Source organism: Amblyraja radiata, chromosome 35 (assembly GCF_010909765.2).
Source record: "Amblyraja radiata isolate CabotCenter1 chromosome 35, sAmbRad1.1.pri, whole genome shotgun sequence".
NCBI classification, from domain to species: domain Eukaryota; kingdom Metazoa; phylum Chordata; class Chondrichthyes; order Rajiformes; family Rajidae; genus Amblyraja; species Amblyraja radiata.
This window is the reverse complement of record NC_045990.1, coordinates 9,089,614-9,111,394: the sequence shown is the minus strand read 5'-3', so window position 1 is coordinate 9,111,394 and position 21,781 is coordinate 9,089,614. Positions and strand designations below refer to the sequence as shown.

At 43.9% G+C, this 21,781-nt stretch overlaps 1 protein-coding gene across 2 annotated transcripts; it reads right to left on the bottom strand.

The window, feature by feature from the left end:
• Positions 1 to 2,390: 2,390 nt before the first annotated feature.
• Positions 2,391 to 21,133, bottom strand: ldlr (low density lipoprotein receptor). 2 transcript variants are annotated; one of them, XM_033012183.1, is made up of 18 exons: positions 21,024 to 21,133; positions 14,080 to 14,202; positions 13,567 to 13,689; positions 13,088 to 13,468; positions 12,377 to 12,499; positions 11,808 to 11,930; positions 11,528 to 11,647; positions 11,282 to 11,407; positions 9,981 to 10,152; positions 9,180 to 9,407; positions 8,332 to 8,450; positions 7,602 to 7,741; positions 6,966 to 7,107; positions 6,289 to 6,441; positions 5,657 to 5,830; positions 5,494 to 5,574; positions 5,018 to 5,178; positions 2,391 to 4,431 (listed from the first exon to the last, which is right to left on the bottom strand). In XM_033012183.1, the coding sequence occupies exons 1-18, from the start codon at positions 21,124 to 21,126 to the stop codon at positions 4,396 to 4,398; spliced, it is 2,628 nt and encodes an 875-aa protein (XP_032868074.1). In that variant the 5' UTR covers positions 21,127 to 21,133; the 3' UTR covers positions 2,391 to 4,395. The 2 variants fall into 2 exon arrangements, with proteins under 2 accessions (XP_032868074.1, XP_032868076.1); XM_033012185.1 differs by having other exon boundaries at positions 5,494 to 5,571.
• Between the last annotated feature and the right edge of the window lie 648 nt (positions 21,134 to 21,781).

The following is a 21,781-nucleotide window of genomic DNA, read 5'->3' as shown; positions in this document are numbered from 1 at the left end:
GTTAAAACTTCCCTCGCCTGCCCACTCAGCAGGTCCTTGTTAATTTTCAGAACTTCAGGAAGGGGGTGGCACGGTGGCACAGAGGTAGAGTTGATGTCTTACAGCGCCAGAGAAGCAGGTTCGATCCTGGCTAACGGTGCTGTCTGTACGGAGTTTGTACGCTCTCCCTGTGACCGTGTGGGTTTTCTCCAGCTGCTCCCGATTCCTCCCACATTGCAAAGATGTAGGGGTGGAAGATTTCAACGTTCACGTGGTCCGCCCTGTTTCGACTAATGCAATCAACTCAACGTGCACAAACAGAAGATCAAATAGAACAAGTTGTCCAACAATTTTAGGCTGTGCACGCCACATGTAAGAAGAAGCAAAGATGTAGAGGTTTGTAGGCTAATTGGCTTCTGTGAATTGTCCCGAGTGTGTCGGATAGTGCTAGTGTACGGGGTAATTGCGACCTACCTACTCCTATTATGTAGGGAGTGGATGGGAAAATGGGATAACATTGAACCAGTGCGGACTTGATGGGCCAAAGGGCCTCTAGTCTCTCTAGTCTAGTTTCAGAATGGAACCCTGTTGTAACTGGAGTGACGCGACTATGTACAGTATATGTGCTGTGCTTGACTTGATTACTTAAACTGTGTGTGTGTGTGTAGTGGCCAGGAGAACAATCTCATGCCAGTTTTCACCAGTGGGCTGGCAGTGGACACTTTCAAACTGCAGGCATTAATATCGCAGATGGCCTGCCCTGGGCACAGAACTAAGATGTAATCACAAAGGTGCACAAGTTAAAAGTTTAGAGAGATTCAGCACTTCACCAAATACTCTTAAACTTTTACACATGTACTGTGGAAAGTATCCCAACTAGTTAGATCATGGCCTGGCAATGCCAAACACACAGCAAAAGGCTGCAGAGTGATGCACCATCACATGCACAGCTCTCCCAACCATCACAAGCATATTTGAGTCGCTGCCTTAGGAAGACAGTATCTATCACCAATGAACCACACTGTCCGGCCTATGCACTCTTCTCATTGCTACCGACAGGCAAGAGGTAGCAATAAGCTTTAAGTCCTCGCACCACCAGGTTCCAGATCAGCTTCTTCCCTAGAGCCAGCAGGTTCTTCAATCGACCTCCGCAACCCTAATCCTACCTCAGCAATGGAACACTACAGACCAACTCTTGCACTACCACGGACTTGCTTTCTAGTTGTATACTTGTTTTACATTCATCTTGGAGGCTACAAAATCATGAGGGGTAATCGATAAAGTATTTTACTTAGAGTGGGGAGGCCTGTCTGAACCGAAGGAGCCTCGTTGGCAACAGGAGCCTTGGCGGCGATGGGAGCCTCGGCAGCAACAGAGCATCAGCATTGGCAACCTCGATGGTAGTGGAGCGTGAGGTGGGGGAAAGACAAGGGGAACCCACTGTCGGGTGTCTGACATGAAGAACAAAGGAGGACCCGGCCTGGGGAGACTGCTGTGAGGGACAGTGGGAGACAAAAGGGGACCCAAGGGAGCACTGTAGTTTTGGAATCCTCTGCCCAGGTTTGTCCGTTCCAGTTTAGGCATTGTGCACACGGCACCCAGCCAACAGTCGCTTGTCCTTATCTGTTATTTTTCACTTCTAATTTCAAGTTTTTGTGCACCTCGTTTGTTGCGACTGTTGGCAGACCAATTTCCCTCTGGGGATGAATAAAGTTTATCATATCGTAAGCACTGGACAAAAGATCAAGGTGAGAGGGGGCGATTTAATAGGAACCCACGGCATAATGTTTTCACTCCGAGGGTGGTGGGCATATGGAACAAGCTATCAAAAGAGGTAACCGAGGTAGGTACTACAACATTTATAAAGATATTTGGTTCGGTACATGGTTAGGAAAGGTTTAGAGTGGTATGGGCAAATGTATGCAGGTAAGACTAGTGTAGATGGGGCATATTGGTTGGCATGAACAAGTTGGGCAAGGGGGAATTTCCGTGCTGTGTGACGTTTAATGGTTCTTGCCGTCTTTTTCACTGTTCTTGTAACATTTAAGTAATTGTTTTTGTGGTATCTGAGTCTATGTGCCTATGATGCTGCTGTAAGTAAGATTTTCATTGCACCCCTACTTCACTGCATTTGCACTGATTACCAAACTACTTGGTTTCATCCAGTGTACAAAGTGTAAATAACTTTGCGTGGGAATGGTATGAAACAAGTGGACATGGAAGCCAAAATGTTATTGGGCAAGATAGGTTGGCTTCTGTTAATGGTCTCTAGTGTAGGATAATTTTAGTGTGGGACTACGTGGGCTGATGGGCCCCATTTCCACGCTGTCTAAACCTAGTTGAAGATTTAATTAACAGTCAAATAGATGAAAATGTAACACAAATTCAAAGTACAGCAGCAAAATCAATAGACTTTGAAATCATTTTATTTATCCGATTGCTGGAAAAACAATGCAAGAAAGGTACGCTGTGATTTAGACAAGATCACCTAGCCTGACATTCATGAGTTTGCTTTACACAAAGGTTCAGTTGCATCAAGAAACATTATGGCAAGATAGACAACATTTAAGTTGAACAGATTGCAGTAAGATTGACCCAATAGCAGCTCCAGATTTATATATCCATTAACTCGTTTAAAAACTGCAATGAAAGTCTCACAAGTTCAAATTTACAGTGATATGGCAGCAGAGGTAGCAAGGTATTGCACAGAACATTGACAAAATAATTTTAAGATTAACCAATATATCCTGTAGGTTAATGAACTGCTTGACAACCTTGAAGTTAAGCACACCCTGGGCATTAGGATTCAGGGCAAGCCACTTGGCCTTGTTAACAAGGACACCATGCTACCTTGCCAATAGAGCGAGAGAGAGAACCAGACTTTGTTGCAAGCACCCAACCACTCCCGTGGGTTCCTTCAAGTTTTGTAGCAGGGGTAATAGGTAGTGAATAACATTCATAGTAGAAGCACAACACTGAAGTGTGCATGGAAGGCGGTCACAATTTAGCCAGTTACAAGACCAGCTCTGTGCAGGATCCTGTGCCAATAGGTACATGCATGCACCATCACTTTACACAACTTGACAAATCTCCTCACCATCCCCGCTTCTTAACCAACTGGGGGCCATGCTGCCTGCCAACGTGAACACATCCTGCTGTGGCCCAGTGGAATGGGTTCTGCTTTAGAGTCTAATATTTTTTAAACATTTTTATTTTGTAAATAAATATATGTTCTGCAAGTGTAAATTTAACAAGTAGAAAGACAAACCCATTTAGCAAAAATGCGCTGTCAGAAAGCAGCTATTGTAAATATTTACATTTTAAAACAGGAAAAGACAAAGTTAGGACAGGTACTGATTTGAACCCAGCCCAGTGCTTCATGGATTCAACTCCACATAGCACTGGGGAAGCTGCATGGAGTCAGTGGCTTCACAATAAACGGCTCCAGAAGACAGAAATAAATAAATAATTAAACATACATCAACACTGCAAGTTATTAAACATTTCCTTCTGCAAAATCTTTGTACAATTTACAGTTATTTACAAATTAAAGAGCGAGCTGGGTTCAAACGTGGGGCTGGCACCAACTCAAAACAGAGGGTCAGCCCCAGTTGTGGAGGTCCACTGGCAGTGTCCTGTGATTACAGGGATTAGAGCAGTGCTTGGCACATATTGCCTAAGGATACCTCCAATGCTCTCTGGTCAATGTGGGATTGCACACAACCCTGGGAGTGAATTGTACAAACACTCAAGGTGAGCATTCTTTACAATAATGATACGATTATGTACAAAGTTGTACATAAACTTGCACTTGATCCAAATATAAACAAAATCCTCAAAGCCATCATTTGAACAGCAGCATATAGGAAACGGCCAGTGCCCATCTGTTGACCAGCCCCAAGTTATTTCATGTGTGACTGAGGAAAGAGAACTCCAGCTCGTTCCCACTAAACCTGGCTGTACAATGTTATTTACAAAAATATGCAACTCTAGTCAAAATCTTGCTCTAATGTTATGTACAATCTAGTTCTGTAAGTCTTCATATTTAAATCCCTTCTTTACATTCAGTAGATTAACCCACGATGATCAGTGTCCATTTCTGATCACATCAGATACGTGGCACTTTTAGCAAGCGCCTTCATGAGTCCTCAAGAAAGTTTTTCTCATTCAGGAAGTCAAGTAATATCTGAAGTCGGGGTCTTTACAAAAACCATAATTAAAAATAACCACAGTAAATGGCACATTGATTGCAAAAAAAAACAACCCAAAATACATTTGGAGTGGTTCTGCCGAGTTTGGGGTAGGGCAGTAGAGAAACTAAAGGAGTGTGTGCAGGATGGGCTGCACAGTACAGCTGACATTCCAATCCATGGGTTCTATGGCTCCAGTGAGGCACTTTGCAGTAGGTTCTTTGCATCAAGCACCAAAGTCATCCAAGCTTACCACTGCTCTCTGCAAAAGAAAGACGTTTGTTTATTTTCATGCAATAGCAAAAACAGTCATTTAAAATCCTGTGGGGCACCACAGTGGCACAGCAGTAGAGCTGCTGCCTTACTGCACCAGAGACCCAGGTTTGATCCCCGACTATGGGTTTGTCTGTGGCCACGTGGGTTTTCTAGGGTGCTCCAGTTTCCTCACTCCGAAGATGTAGGTTAATTGGCGTTGGTTAAAAAAAATTTTTTTTTTAAATTGTAAATTGTCCCTAGTATGTAGGATAGTATTTGTGTATGGGTGATTTGACCTACTGCATCTGTGCAGACCAGTAAAGGATCCGTTTCTGCACTGTCCATCTAAGGTATGTCACCAGATAGCAATGCAGAAGAAATCCAACCCTTAACTCATTTGACATCAGTCTAGGTCAGTCACAACCCAGACTGTCATTAATGGCCCACCTGGAAATTGTTTTGTTTAGAATTTGAATAATAGCCAATTTACAATTGGCACTTGGGAGGCTTATCTTCCAATATTTTTTTAAACTTTTCATGCATTTTATAGACCTTCAAACTAAAGGGGGAAGAATCAGGCAGCAGTTTCTCACCGTGGGATAGGTGTAGCCGACCTGGTTTCGGCTGATGTGGACCTCGTCATCTTCAGTGGTCTTCTGGTACACAGGGTTATCAAAGTTGATGCTGTTGGTGTTCTTCAGCCTCCAGTTTTTCCATATGAAATACACAGCAGTGCTGAGCAGCACCAGGATTGCTGGGGGAATAGAAGAGCAGTTCAATCAACCGTCCCAGATGTCAGTATATGGTCACAGAGTGTTGCTAAAATCTACGCTAGTTTGGAGCAGAAATTTCCTCCAGCACTTTGTAGAACACACACCATCTTATTCCCTCAACTTAAATCCTAGATAGAGCCTCCCTATATGAAGTCGACAGCATCCATGGCCATCAAGTTCGAAAACAAACGTCACTTGCAATATTGTTGGCATTTGTGATAATTCCAAGGTCAGAGTCAACACAAAAGTATTGCAGCTATAATTTAACCTCCCCAACTTGTCTGAACTGAACTTACCCAGTGGTAGAACAATCCACAATGCATTTGTTCCTCCGTGTTTACTAACAGCTGCTTCGGCCGCAACCTCACTTTTCACTGCTGCAGGAAACAAGAAGAGTAAGTGGCCCGAAAGCAAACTATAAAGTCAAAATTCATTCTTGAAAGTAATCAGGAGTCACACCTTTCTGTATAGCGGTGAGCATTTCCTGGACTGTGGGACGTGTGGTGGGATTGGTGCGAGCAGTGTTGGTGCCGAGGGTGGTGACTTTCCTGGCTGCAGTGGGGCTGGCTGTTGTGGTCATCGCACGGTGACTCGGTGTTTTGGCTGTGCTCGCCTTGACGGGTACAACGTCAGCTAAATTAAAAAAATGTCAGTTGTCAGTATGTTGTGAAAATCAAACCTCCATTCACCATTTTAAAATGGAGAAGGTGAGATATTGTGAATGATAATTCATTGGTAAACATTTCACTTTCAATCACACCCCTAACAAATGCAAACTACCACTCTATTGATAAACTTTCCTTCCAAGGGATAGCTAGATTTCCATACCACACCTCCACATCATTCACTTGTAGCTCATCTGGGCCTTGTAAAATCCACCCATGATAATTTGATCACCCTAATTATAGACTCATTTTGATTTTGCACCTTTACCCACATTTTGGAACTGTCCCCCTCCCCGGCCCCACACAAACAGAATTAAAGGTGCTTTCCAATTGCAAGTCGTTAGGGTTGATGCTCCTCAATTAAACTATAATCAGCATCACACAACCAACCACAATAGACCCAATAAAGATTAAAAACAAACAAACCTGCAACACAGCGCTTCATGTCCGACCCCAGTTGCATGCCATCAGGACAAACGCACGTGTACTTTGGAGAATGCGAGGTGATCTGTGGTGCTGGAAGGCAGAGGTGCTCGCACCCACCATTTACCTGCCCATTCTGCTCACACCAGTTAATACCTGGTAGGAACGAGATAGTGATTACATACAAAACAGCAATTAGACGGTCACTTTTACAGTTTAATATAGTAAAGCTACAGGAACAATTAGTCAGTAATGAGCCATATAAGATTAGGATGTTAACCAAATAGTTGGTCAAAAAACAAAGGGCCTTTCAAGATATTCCCTTTCCCTTCGGGGGGGGGGGGGGGGTAGGAAGAAAGAAGAGTTGTTGAAAGCATATTCAATACAACAGACAATTAAAATAGGGTAAATAAAGTCATCCAGACAAACTGCTTGAATAATTTGTTCACATGGGAACGGCAACAGATTAAAATGGGGTTGCCTTCAAAAACGTTGAAGAAAAGCACTGGAATTGGGGTAGTGAAACAGCAGATAGTAATCAGCAGGCGCTTGTCTTTGGATTTAAGGCGCTAGAGGGTTGCGGACTTTTGGCCACAAAAGTTTTAATTGAGAGCAACTTGACCTCCAAAGAATCGTAGTTCTGTTTAGTTTGCACAAACGCTCCTGAATTTGCAACTAACCTTTGGGCTGCCGAAGATGGTGATAGAGGACAATGTCTTGGGGACCGTCGAGGTTCTCAATGACCGTGAGAATGTCACCACCAGTGAGCCGGTTGGCACTGAAAATAGCCTCATGCTCAATGTCCGTCCAGAAGACCGTATCCTACAAACAAAAATAAACATTAGTAAAGGCAATCAGCTCTGGAAAACATACAAAGATATTCAAAATTCCAGGTAAAAGAACAGGATATTTTTCAATGCAATTTATAAATCCTTGGTTTGAAAGAACCAGAAGCTTTAGTTTGGCCCTCTGAAGTTACAGCAAAATTTCACTCGAGATAACCAGCAAGAGCTGGATTTCCCCCCCAAAAATACTTTTCCGTTTAATATAGACACAACGACTTGCAGACACTGAAGGTTTGAGTAAAACACAAAGTGCTGGAGGAACTCAGCCAGTCAGGTAGCACCTGTTTTAGGAATGGACAGACCAAATTTTGGATTAGGACCCTTCAGATTTTTGTATTGGAGCGATGGGAACATTCCCCCCCCACAGATGCTGCCTGACCTGCTGATTCCTCCGCAACTTGATTTCGCTCACTTTTCCTTTTAATCTTGACAGCAAGCTGAATGTGTCATTGCAGTGCCCCAGCCACTCACCTCAAATAGAGCCAGAGAAAAGGGATGAGCCAACTTGTCTTCTGAGATGATCAAGGTCTTCCTGTTGTCACCAGCAACACCAATACTGGACAAAGTGTGCAATTTGGAGTCTACCCAATAGAGTCTCTGATTCTCCAAATCTGGAACAAAAACCGAACCATCACACACAGTCCCAACACGCTTTTTCATATTCTCACGCAATTCCCAATCATAACTTTAAAACAAAAAACTGGATATATTCCAGTGAAGGCCAATGGAGCACTGGGGAAGATCCATGGTTAGTGGAAGCCCGTTAACCCAGTATCAAATAAGACGAGTCTATGCAGAAGACCTGCATTCAAGGAAGCTTTCCTCAATACTGACTAGCTCAAAATGATAACCCATTTGGATACGACAAAAATAATCAAAATCTAATTTGGGACAGTGGTGCAGTGGTAAAGTTGCTGCCTTACAATGCCAGAAACCCGGGTTTGATCTTGACTATGGGTGCTGTCTGTACGGAGTTTGTACGTTCTCCCGTGACGGCCTGGGGTTTCTCTGGGTGCTTCAGTTTCCTCCCACACCACACAAACCCCCCCCCCCCCAAAAACAAAACTTGGCTTTGGCAAGTTGTAAAATTGTCCCTACTGTGTAGGTTAGTGTATGGGGTGATCTCTGGTCAGCATGGACTCAGTGGACCGAAAGGCCTGTTTCCGCGCTGTATCTCTAAAGTCAAGATATAAACACTTACCCAGGGTGATTCCATTTGGCCATTGAATCCCTTCACTGACTAGTGACGTACGATCCACTCCATTCAAACCACCTTTCTCAATCTTGGCAGGGGAGCCCCAATCACTCCAATACAGAAACCTAAGGGGGAGGCAAAGAATCAATTAGTTCAGTCACTATCCGGGGCAGAAGACATTAATTTAACTTGGTATCATGTTCAGCACATTGTGGGCCGAAGGCCCTGTTCCCACGCTGTACTGTTATATGTTCACACTGCTAATACATTCACTGCATCCCAGATTGCTGAGCTTCCAACACATGTGGTTTTCCAAATTTCCATTTTCTTTAGTTCAGTGCTTTCTAGCCATTAAAGCATCGCCCCACTTTATGCCGAGTTTACTTTGATTCTGCACCCCCCCCCCCCCCCTCAAATTATAGTTTAGTTTGTCATATGCAAGGTACAGTGAAAAGTTTTTTGTTGCGTGCTAACCGGTCAGCGGAAAGACTACACGTGATAACAATTTAACCACCCACAGTGTACACATATAGGAATAAAGGGAATAACGTTTAGTGCAAGATAAAGTCTGGTTGAAGATATTCCGAGAGTAGCATAGTTAAAGTAAGAAATGCTGCTGTTGGAATAGAAGTTTAAAAGAGCGGGGTGATTACAGAACCACTTCTGTGATCTGCATAGAGTAGGCTGGTCTGGGCACCACCTTGGAATGAATTATAGACCATACATCTTAGAAACAACAAAGCCTATACGATTAATGTTCTACTCAATATGGGCCCCACTGGCAATTTATATAAATTCATATAAACTGTTTTTATACAACTCATGCTGAATTTTACTTCCAAAACAGTACGTACCCATGGACAGGATCCACAACAATGGCCCTGGGCTTTGAAACTGCTTCTTTGAAGAGGACTTTTCTTTTTGTTCCAGCGGTGTTAGCCACAGAGACAGTACTGGCACGGTAATCTGTCCAATAGATGTTCTGGTGAATCCAGTCAACAGCCAGACCATCTGGTGCTTCAATCTCAGTCTCAATCACTGTAGAATGATGAGAAGAGTTCTCAGCTTGGTCCATTAGAGAACTGGAAGAAAAGAGAAAAGTTAGAGAGTTAGAGATCTAACTTGAATCCAAATATTTACACAAAAGATAGATTCACTGCACCATAAATATCAACAAAGTCGTCGGGAAATGTGACTGAATTCTAAATGCAAATCTCTCCGGTCAGCAGCCTGGCAGCATATTAGCATCATGCTGTTATCACCAGCCATGTAATGCCTACCAAAGGTGCCAATCACTGGTGAAAAACAAAATCTTTTCACTGCATCTGGGTACACTTCAGCATGGCACAGTGGTAGAGTTGCTGCCTTACAGTGCCAGAGACCCAGGTTAGATCCTGACTACAGGTGCTTGTCTGTACGTTCTCCCCGTGACCTGCATGGGTTTCCTCCGGGATCTCCGGTTTCCTCCCACACTCGAAAGACGTACAGGTTCGTAGGCTAATTGGCTTGGCATAATTGTAAAGTGTTCCGTGTGTGTAGGATAGGGCAAGCATGCTGGGATCTCTGGTTGGCACAGACTCGATGGGCCAAAGGGGCTGTTTCCCCACGTGACAATAATAAACCAAACCCCGATTTCCCAAACTACTGACAATCACCTGAAGATTTTCTTCTGATCCATGTCCGCCCAATAGATCTTGTTTGTGGCCACCTCCATGTCGAGTGCCACAACGTGCTTCAGACTGGGGACCAGCTGGGTGTACTCACTCCGATCAAGAGTCAGTTTTCTGACAGCATGCCGGCTGGTGAAGAACAAATATGCCACAGTCCCTGGAATTACATTCAGAGTGGGATACATCAGATGGAGCCAATTCAAACAAATTCATCGATTAAAATGAACAAAACTCAGGACAGGTCAACAAGACCACATCACTAGCCTATCCAATACATCACAAGTCTTGACCTTATTGAAGGTTATACATTGTAAACACACTGAAAGTGCTGATCTTTGATGAAGGAATGACCCAACCAACTCCATATACCAGACATCAGTGGTTGAGCGGAGACCTGATAGAAGTTTAAAGTTATGATAATAAGTTGGGGCTCATGTTGTCGACCTCTCCGTGGTGAGCCCTGTTAACTGACCTCAGTCAGGTGAACGACAACAAACAGACAGCAGCAGAAATAACAACAAACCACCAACAACAGCTTGCAGCCCTAAAGCATGCCCCTTTTTAAGGATGTCGAACCGGATGGCATCACCCTGCTGAAGTGAATGCGGAAGGCCTCACCAAGGCCACAATTGAACTGGCTACAGCGCCTGGAGTACTTTACATAACCTCTGCTGCCTCAAATGCAAGAAGATAAGTTATCTTATTATTCAGAAGAGAATCAGATCCTTTGAGGGTAGAAATGTCTATGACTAGAGGGCATTGCTTTAAGGTGCAAAGGGGCAAAGTTTAAGTACGTGGCATTTTTAAAAAAATGTACATGCCTGGTATGCACTGGTGGTGGAGGCAGAAACAATGGTGGTGTTTAAGAGGCTTTTGGATATGCAGAGAATGCCGGGATGTGGATCATGTGCAGGCACACAAGAACAGCTTATCTTGGCATTATGTAGGCCATAGACATTGCGGGCCGAAAGGCCCGTTCCAGTGCTGTACTTTTTTAACCTCATGTTCTAGTAGGAATATGAAATCCAATAAAGCTTGGGGGGGGGGGGGGGGGGGGGGGGGGGGGAAGAAGAGAGACAGTCAGCAAAGGCCACCTCTTCACCAATATGACAATATTCTGTAGTCTTCACTGGTAAAGTACCCCACGCAAACTGCTGTGCACTTGGAAATTAATGTTCGATTTAACTTAAAAGCACTCAAAACAAAGACAAGAGCAATTGAGAAGGTAGACGACTAGAGTTGCTAAAATTTCAAATAAAACATCATACAGTCTTCACGGTACTTACCAATTGCTTTGCATTGCTGAGTCACTGGATCCATTTGATATCCTTCGTTGCACTCACATTTGAATCCACCATTCAGGTTGTTGCAAATCTGACTGCATGTATCTGGGTTCTCACACTCATCAATATCTGTATAGAGAAAAAAAAAATCAAGGTGTCAACATCAGTTGCATCCTTTGAATAACATTTTGCAATAAAGGAATCATGCGAGGAATGTTGGGGGCTGGGAAGATGGCAATGCATACAAACCTTCACATTTGGTATTATCAACCAGTCGGAACCCAGGTCGACAGAGACATTCATAACCGATTTTCAGATCTCTACAGATGTGTGAACAGCCTCCATTTTCTTTCAGGCATTCATTATCACCTAAATCAGAATGATGAAACCAAAGGCATTAACACCCATTCATCCTTGTCCTGCTCAGTTACATGACAGACCCCTCAATCCTCCCATTTGCCTTCACCACCAGCCCACTTCTAGAAAGGTAAGAGACAAAAAGAACTCTAAAATTGAACGTCTGACGTACCACACTCCTTCACGGGCTCATCGGACCAGTCTCGGCAATCACGCTGCTTGTCACACACTTTGTCCAGGAGGATACACTCCCCACTCCTACATTTGAACTTGTGGGGACCTTCACACTTGGTCACTGTGGGTAAAAAAAAGTGAAAGTTGAAGGACTAAATTCATTGTATTGTCTCAAATGGCTGCAACAACCGCTGTTTGTCCCAATGCAACAAACTAGTGAAGGGGCAAAGATGGTTTTTTTTTGTATGGAAGCAGGACTGCACTTTAATTATCTTAACAATGTATCCCAATTAATTGGTGAATGGGATGTTTCTTTGCTCCAACTGCATAATTAGAGATGCCTGGATTACAGCAAGGGACCTAACCAGGCTAAAATCTGGACAAGACCAATAACATTCAGTATAGCAAATTGTTCATTAAGTCTCAAAGTACAACCAGCTTTGGCTGAAGAAAAATGTACCGTCATAACATTTGATAGAAAAAAAATCTCTCATGTGAACTAAACAGATCTAGTGACTTAAGGAAAATTTAATTCAAAAACATGGTAATTTATGGAAATCAACGTACCATTTACACACCCAACTTCATCGCTGTGGTCATGACAGTCAAACTGTTTGTTGCACTGAAGGCTTCCATGAATGCATGTCCCGTCATCACACTGAAATTCATCAGGGTGGCAAGTTGTCACAGCTTAAAAAGGAAATAAAAGCCTTTATGAACACACTGGAAATTATATCTGTTGATTCCATTAGTTTGGTAATGCTCATAACATGAAGGTGGTACAGTGGCACAGCTGCTGACAAAACGCGAGAGACCCCGGTTGGATCCCGACCTTGGGTGCTGTCTGCATGGAGTTTGCACATTCTCCCTACGATGGCATGAATTTCCTTCAGGTGCTCCAGCTGCCCCCACCACATCCCCAAGACGTGCAGGTTTTGGAAGTTAAATAGCCTTTGTAAATTGCTGTGTGTGTAGCAGGTGGATGTGAAAATGGGGTAACGGAGCTAGTGTGAACAGTTGATCGATGGCCGGCATGGAGGGCCTGTGTCTCTCAATCAATCAATTATTTTTTCAGGGAAACCACTCCAATCAAGAAATGAATCAGAGGCTTGCTTCCTTACTACCAAATACTAGACCTCTGGCATCCCCTGCGTAGCTGCAACATTGGCTTTTGATTAGATATACAAGTACATCCTTGGGACAGGAAATCCTGCATCCGAGACTGCTCTAGCCTCGGGTCAACGCATAGCCATAGGAGCGAGCGCTGTAAACACTCACCACAGCTCTCCTCGTCAGATTTATCCCTGCAGTCTGTGGTGCCGTCGCAGCGCCATTTCACGTGGATGCACCCGCCACTGGTGGCACAATGGAATTCTAGGGCAGTGCAGGGATTGGGACGTTCAAATGTTGTTGGACGTCCGCAGTTCTGTGAGAATTCATCCGATTTATCGGGGCAATCGGGTTCACCATCGCAAGCCCACAGTCTTGGGATGCACATGCCGTTGTCACACTGGAACATTGCGGGTTCACAGGTCCGTGGCGGACACTCTAGTTCGTCGCTGCCATCAGCACAGTCATCCTCTTCGTCACAGGTAAACTGCAGAGAGACGCAGTTTCCATCGTGGCACTGGAACTCATTGTCTTTACAGACATGGGCAGCTGTGGAACAGAACAGCAAGGAATTGTAAGACAGGCTTTGACATCAGAGTGGTTAAAAATGACTGAGTGAGCTGAAATACAAATTCAGGGTCACTTACGGCAATTCTCCTCGTCAGACCGGTTCTCACAGTCAGTCTCAGAGTCACAGCGCCAGGACGCTGGGATGCACTTGTTAACACGTCCACCACAGCTGAACTCACGGGAGCCACAGGTCTTATTCTCTGAAACATTGAGAAAATTTCAAATGTGCAACACAAACTTTAAACTCTATAGGATTATGTTCATTTTTTTTCATATTTAAAATGAATCCCACATTCAAGCAGAGTTTTTCCCATTTAGGCAAGCCCAAAGGATTCCCAAATAAGCAGACTGCAGAATGTACATTTGGATGGCAGAAGCTCAGCAAGTAGATATCCTTTCCAAATTCTTTCCTCCCTCACTTAATTATCCTCACACCATCACTAACTCAGTTTTACAGGAGGTGGGAGTGGGAATCAAGACAAAAAGCAAACTAGAGCGCAAGCAATTAATGCCCTGGAATGGCAAATTTAGCAGGGATGAGGCATTTTGTGCAGCTCAACTGCCACTGAAAGAACAAAAGCTCCACTTACTGCAAGTCTCCAGCGATTCATCCGAATCATCTTCACATTCGGACTGTCCATCACAAAGCCAGCGTGAAAGAATACATTTCCCATCACCACACTCAAAGTGGTCCCGATGACACAGTCCAATAGCTGAAAAAGCAAAATACTGGTCACTTGCCTCATCACTATAAAGCCAAAGATTAAAATCAGAGGGAAAATTAAATATCAAAAGGGAAGACACCCAGGCAATGTTAGTTAGAAACTCAAGGATTCTTCATCGGAATCCTCTCTCACTTCCTGCATTAAGTTGTATAGAGAGTAGCCACTCACTAACTATTGGGCTCGGATTGATTACCACATCTCTTAAATAATGGTTTCTAACTAGAAATTATTCCTTTGATTCTTTTAGCAGCAATAGACAATTATGTGTTCCACATCGCACTCGAGACTATTTTGTTTGGATGCTGATAACCAGATTATTCTAAGTGTGATGGATCTGGTATGAGGAGACCAGGTTTGTACTCTGAGATTGGAATAAGGGATGATCACAGGAAAACATACAATACAGTTAAAGAGATGGATGCAGATACAATGTTTCCCCTGCCTGAGGATCAAACCAGTTGACAGACAAAATGAGCAGTGGGCTAATCAGGCATGAAGAAAGAAAAACATTTATTCTTCAATAGGAGCAGCCATTCAGCATTCTCTACCCAAGTGGACTGTAGAGGCTCAATGACCAAGAATATTCAAAATCATGATCAATGATCTTTTGGCTATTAAGGGAAACAAGGTATATGGGGGGGGGGGGGGGGGGGGGGGGGGAATGAAGGAAAGTGGTACCAAGAAAAACGATTTCAATAGAGAAGAAAATGAACGATTTCAATAGAGAAGAAAAGGCTTACTCCAGCACCAATTTTTGTGCTAACCCAATGGAAAAGGAGCACAACCTCACCACCATTGCCACAACTTTGCAAAACACAATGATTTGTCAATCACTGAAGGAACTGGTAGGATTACTGCCTTCTCACCAAGCTGTGCAGGAAAAAAACTATCAAAGGCACTCCTCTAAAATACCACAGCACAGCCTATTCAGTAGATTGATTATCTGCCTGTTCATTTAAAAAAAAAAAGATTAAATGACACCAGGCAATAATCAATCTACTGCACTACATAACCAATTGAGTTAACAGTAACTTTGTCAAAAAAACCCCAACAAGTTACATCAGCAGGAAGATTGCCGAGATTTGTTTAAAAGTCCCCTTTTTGTTGAGGGTGGTAAGGGAGTCAGAGCTTTGCTTGAAAATTCTTTCCCTTTGACGATACAATTTCAAGCAGAAATTCCAATTGTGGTGGTTTCCCCCAATACTAGTAAAATTTTACTCCGGCGATGACTCACGCAGAGGAACACAATCATCTTTGGTTCACCTCCCTCATTCGCTGCTGAAAATGGGCCGATGGCCTCACGAGACAGGATTGGTTTGTTGCTCGCTACACATTTCATGGCCCCACCCACACTATTCTAGGAAATGCCTGACTGCACGTTAACAGGATATTCAAAGCACCATGTTACTCCAGCTACAACTCCTCCATAAATAAATAGAATCAGACGGAAAGATGACTCCCATTGCCTGACTCTTAACCTCACATTCATACTTGAAAGTCGGAAGTATAAAAGTTTAAACGCAACAAGATTTCACCTTCTACAACAATAGCTTCTACACAGGAGTATTAATGCTGATCACTCTGCCACCTACAGGAACATCATCCTCTTGGTTGCAGTCAGTAGCACACTAATCAATATCTTCCCCTGCATCTGTACACCAGGAGTCAGGATTAAAGGACTCAATGAGGATCTGCATTAAATTCAGTGACACCAGTTACATCACTGACTGATCCCAGATTTACTCAGAAATCTTTCTAGACTACAGAGAATAGGTGTACATTCAACTGAGGATTTAAGATTGAAATGTAATAAAGTTCTGCTTGAAAAGAGATCTGACAAAGTATTTAAAATAATGGAGATAGAACAGGGATATCCAGTAAATTAAGAATATGTCCATGAGCCCACTGATTTATGAGGTGTAGGCAAGATAGTGGATGATATGCCGTTAGAAATCAAAAGCAAAATGTTTCAAAGGGGGAAATAAAAGATAGAGAACAGTAAAAACATTTTGAACACGAACAGCGAAAGGGGGACTTTTTTTGAAAGCATGGGCTAACTGAACGAAACAGACAGTCAAACCTTAATAAATGCAGTTTCCAGAAGTTGCACTGCAATTTATCAAAGATCAGCAACTCAGACAGAAATGTACACTTTTTATATAGTCTTGGATCCATGTCCACTTATTCTACAGTTTAGTTAATGGAATGTCTTTCTAATTATATTGTCCTATCCCTTCTTGCAATCTTAAAAGTCAAGAGGGTTCAAGCCGGGGAACGCATTTCAGCTACAGCTTGGGCGTCAACTGGGTGTTTGTATGGCATTAAATGGGAGATTGCCAGACTGCGTAGATTTACATTTATTGTAATTAACATGCTGAAGTTACACCTTTAGCTGAAATATGTATGCCTCTCACCAAGGTGTCTGAAATGTAATGTGTTCAATAAGAGGCATTGGTTATTAGTTTCGAATAATGGCTCCAATTTATTATATCCACACTTTTACCATCACCAGTTTTCATAACAACTAGTATGAAGCATTCAATTCCATGTCCTGCGGTAAGAGGTGGTGAAATGCCCCTCAATATTTGGGATTGACTCCAAAGGGTGGGCATTAAAAAGTATCAACCGAGGTCACGAGCTGCCATCAGGCAACTTTAACTACATGATCTAATGAGACATTCAATACACTCCATCTATATTTAAACATAATATTTAAAACTAACCCCCTCCAATGCCCAGGACTGAACATTTAATCTCATTCAAATTAATTCTGCAGTCTTCAGCAATAATCTGCTGTTGCCCGACAGAAAGAGTAACACTTAGCTGCTCTCTCTTGGAACAGAGAATGATTCCTAAAGACCACAGCACAGAACTCCACCCTGTAACCACTCCCCAACATAAAAAGGCATTTAACACAGAGACACTTACTGAATATAATAACTGCTCATTTCTACCAAGAAAGTACTAGGCATTTTACCACAAGTGAATCCCAGGTTATATTTGCAAGCCCAAACAGCATGCCAAGCTCGATTAAGTGCAAGCAACAACTGTCTGAAAAGCATCCTAGAAAGCTATAACACTGCTTCACAATTGACACCTCGATTCAACTAGTGCCTAGCAGGCTCATGTCTATCAGACACAACCCAAAACTGCAGCAGAGGCAGAAACAGAGCTGCAACTGCATCATTACTGCAACTTAAAGGACTGCAAGGACTTAAAAGCCTGCTCGCAGAGAATTATTGCAGTACGACTTTAAAAAGACTCATTTCTCATGAGACGCGCAACTCAGTTTGTGTGCTCGGGATAACAAGCTTTTTTGTTGCCATCTCATCAATACCTAAAGGCAGCTGAGACCATCAATAGTAACTTAGTCAACAAGACAGCTTGATCGTACCATGCCAGCCAGCCAATCAGAGGCCACTTTGCACAAGCTGTTATCATACGTTTGCAACAAGGAGTGGCTTGGTCAATTTGAACCCTTCAATTGTTTATACGTGTAAGCAGGCAGAGCACTAGCCAACAAATCAAACACAACCCAGAAATCCATGGAGATAAAGTGGCCAAGAGGAAACAAATCTCAAAACAGTGACAGTGCAGCTAGTCCTACCGTTTCAGCTCCAGCAAATACATTCATTTCTGACTTCAATTGCTGTCTGTGTAGGATTTGCATGTTTTTCCAGTGACAGTGCAGGTTTCATGAATTAAGAGAATTTTGTCCCAAAACAAGACAATGAAATCCTTACTTGCAGCAGCACATATGTATTTTACTTTGTACATGTGATTAAATGGTACATGTGACAATAAACTGACCATGAAACCTTGTGGACACTTATTCCCAGGTGCTCCAGTCTCTTCCACATCCCAAACATATGCTGGACTAGGTTAATCAGATGTTAAATTACCCATATACTAGGTTGTTCATGGGAGGGTCAGGGTACATGTTCACACATGGTCATATGTTAGAGAATTAGCTGCAGGGAAAAATTGAGGAATGGGATTGATCTAAAAAGTAGCAATATGCTGGATGGAGTGAATTACCTCCTTATCACATATAAAATTGTAAACTGGAATAGGTCATTCAACTCTTGATCTCATCAAATGGTTGTGTGTGTGTACAATACTGAATGTCTATGTTAGTGTGTTATTTTCCTGTACAGGTACTAACCCGACAGCTAGATGTCCTTGATACTCATTTCTTGATCTCTTATCTCAGAGAGTGAACCTTGAAACAATCATTCATTTTTAACCTGATGGAATGTTCCACTCCTTTGTTCACTACAGAAATTGTAGGTGAATCACTTCCTTTCATTTCCAACAGCAAATCATTCTAATAAGTTATCGTAATGGTTCACACCTCAGGAACAAACAAGTCAAAGTAAATGAGAGACATTCACTCTTCACCCTCCAAAAGAAATTGAAAACAAGATCTCTCCAGCACCTTGCTCAACTGACTATTTAAGTATTCAATCATCCTACTTTCCCAATGCAAGCCCATATTTCAGTGTTTGAACAGTCTGTGTTTCCCTTTCCAAAAATTAGGTGTACTGACAATAATTTCAGAAATAATTCATAACAGCACAAGAAGCGGGGAGTATCTATTATAAGGCTATATACTCCTTGAACATCAGTTTATGGAACTTTGCCACGGCAGTACATTCCCAGTATCATAATACTGTGTGGAAAAGTAGCAAACAAGGAGTGGAAATCGTCTAATAACTTGTTTTAATGAACGGGCTCAGGGTTAAGACTGCAGTAAACTTCCCACTTTTCAATCTAATGAAATGACAGGGGCAGTCCTTAACATCTCACCCCAAATATCCCTGCAATACTAACACTTTCAAACTGGAGAGGCATACAAGTTATGATTGCATCATGCAAACCTACTAATCAGACACAGGGACAGACAGCAAAATATCTTATTATCTCACCCCAAAGATCCCTGCAAAAGTAGCACCTTCAAACTGGAAAGACATGAAATCAGGAGGGGCAGGCTGCAGCACCAAATCATTTTTAGATTTAGTAAATTCACATTTGATAGGCTTTAAAACAGCAACAGCACACTCTTTTGAGTCTCTGCATATCAAGAATACTCATACTTTTGCTTTAATAGGAGTAAGACTTTGCTTTTGAAGAGCAAATAGTGACCCTTTTACATCTCATCAATATTAGATGGGCGAGCCTTATTTATAATGGCAATGGTCTGCCGCTGGATTGCCCTATGAGTAAACATCTGCCCCGATCCCCGGCCCTGCCGCCCACCCCCCCCCCCCCCCAAGAGGGTATGCTACACATAAAACTCGTCACCAGCCGTCTGAAACCAGCAACTGACTCCACCAATTGGATCCTGCCCACTGAACACCAACTAAGGAATCTAAAAGATAGACACAAAATGCTGGAGTAACTCAGCGGGACAGGCAGCACCTCTGGAGAGAAGTCCCGCTGAGTTACTCCAGCATTTTGTGTCTAACTTTGGTGTAAACCAGCGCCTGCAGTTCCTTCCTACGCATAAGGAATTAAAAACATTGGGTTAAATTTAACACGCCTGAACGTGCAACGTGTAGGAAGGAACTGCAGATGCTGGTTTAGACCGAAGATAGACACAACATGCTGGAGCAACTCAGTGGGACAGGCAGCATCCCTGGAGAGATGGAATGGGTAACAACTCCCCCCACCAACTGGTCTGAAGAAGGGTCTCGACCCAAAAGGTCGCCCATTCCTTCTCTCCAGAGATGCCGCCTCACCTGCTTAGTTCCTCCAGCTTTTTGAGTCAATCTTCGGTTTAAACCAGCATCTGCAGTTCCTTCCTACACATTAAATTTAACCTGCCTGGAGGGTCGGGTGGAGCGTGTAGGAAGGAACTGGACTAAACAGTAGACACTAAAAGCTGGAGTAACTCAGCGGGACAGGCAGCATCTCTGGAGACCCAGTCTGAAACGTCACCCACTCTTTCTCTCCAGAGATGTTGCCTGCCCCCACTGAGTTGCCCGAGCTGATTGTGCCCATCTTCAGACCGCAAGCTGCCTACAACTCCCAGGCTCCTCCCCGCGGACCCCCGCCCCTCCCCACCGCCCATAGGCGCGGCCGCGGGACCGGCCCCAGAGAGCGGCGCGCTGATTGGTCCCGGGGAAAACAGGAGATCGAGAGACCAATCATCAGGCGACTTTTTGAACCTGCCCCCCCCCCTTCCCCTTCACACACACACACGGCGTCCCATTGATGTCGAGACCCCCGGGAGCGGCGGACAGCTGCGGTAGGGCGGGGACCGGACAAGATGAGGGGATGAAGGGGACAGCCGGGATGAAGGGTCGCTCCTTCACCCACACCCAGGCTCCTCAACCACTTCCACACGCTTTCTCACCCTCAGCCTCATCACCCACCCGGTCTGAAGAAGGGTCTCGACCCGAAACCTCGCCCGTTCCTTCCCTCCAAGAGATGCTGCCTGTCCCGCTGAGTTACTCCAGTATCCTGTGTCTACCTTCGGTGTAAACCAGCATCTGCAGTTCCTTCCTACTTCACGCTTGTCCATCGAGCTGGGCTCGACGCGCCCCTCGCTTCACCTCACCTGAGGCAGGCACTTCCCCCTCAGACAAACCCCCCCTCAGCTCCCCTCACACAAACCCCCTTCACACAAACCCCCTTCATTCAAACTCCCCTCAACCAAACCCCTTTCAGCTCTCTTCGTTCAAACTCCCCTCAACTCTCCTCACACAACCCACCCAGCTCTCATACAAACCCCCTCAGACCGGGACCCCACGCATCCCTCTCCCCGGCGTACACACACATATATATATATATGTATATAGACTGACCGTCGACCACGGCTGTGAGTAGCAGTAGAGCAGCGAGCGGCAGCAACAGTGGTCTGGTCATGTCGGCGGTCGGCACAGTGAATGGGAAGCAGCTCCCGCCCATCCGGGTATTTGACAGGCGAGCGCCCGCGGCCGGTGGGGTGATCCGTTAGCCCCGCCCCCTCCGCCTACATTTAAATGTCTATGTCCCGCCCACCGCGCGCTCACACGGGGCGCGTCCCCGCCTCAGGCGGCTGTTGCTGTGGGCACCGCGCGCGCACGCGCACGCGCACACACACGGGGCGCGTCCCCGCCTCAGGCGGCTGTTGCTGTTGCTGTTGCTGTGGGCACCGCGCTCCTCGCTCCTCGCAATCATCTCCTTCACACAGAAGTCACCGTCAAACACGCTCAAATCCGATAAAACATCCCACCAAAAAACGCTTAAAATCCCAAATATCACCAAACAAAACGCACGATTCCCATAAAATACCACAAAACGGAAATGCTATATATCACCAAAAATGCTTCAATTGACATAAAACATCAAAAAACACTTATATCACTAAAAAATGCTTAAATCACATACATCACCAAACAAAACGCATGAATCCCATAAAATACCACAAAACGGAAATGCTATATATCACCAAAAATGCTTCAATTGACATAAAACACAAAAAAAACTTAAATCCCATATATCACAAAAAATGCTTAAGACTTAGACTTAGACTTAGATCCTTTATTTGTCATTCTGACCTTTCGGTCTGAACGAAATGTTG

Bases quoted from the DNA above. Each gene is read 5' to 3' on its own strand.
- ldlr (XM_033012183.1), bottom strand. From the start codon at position 21,126: ATGGGCGGGAGCTGCTTCCCATTCACTGTGCCGACCGCCGACATGACC. The intron at 14,203-21,023 runs GTCAGTCTATAT...TTGCTTTTTCAG, and splicing joins ACTCACAGCCGTGGTCGACG to CTATTGGACTGTGTCATCGG. The intron at 5,575-5,656 runs GTGTGACTCCTG...TGTTTCCTGCAG, and splicing joins GCTCACCGCTATACAGAAAG to CAGTGAAAAGTGAGGTTGCG.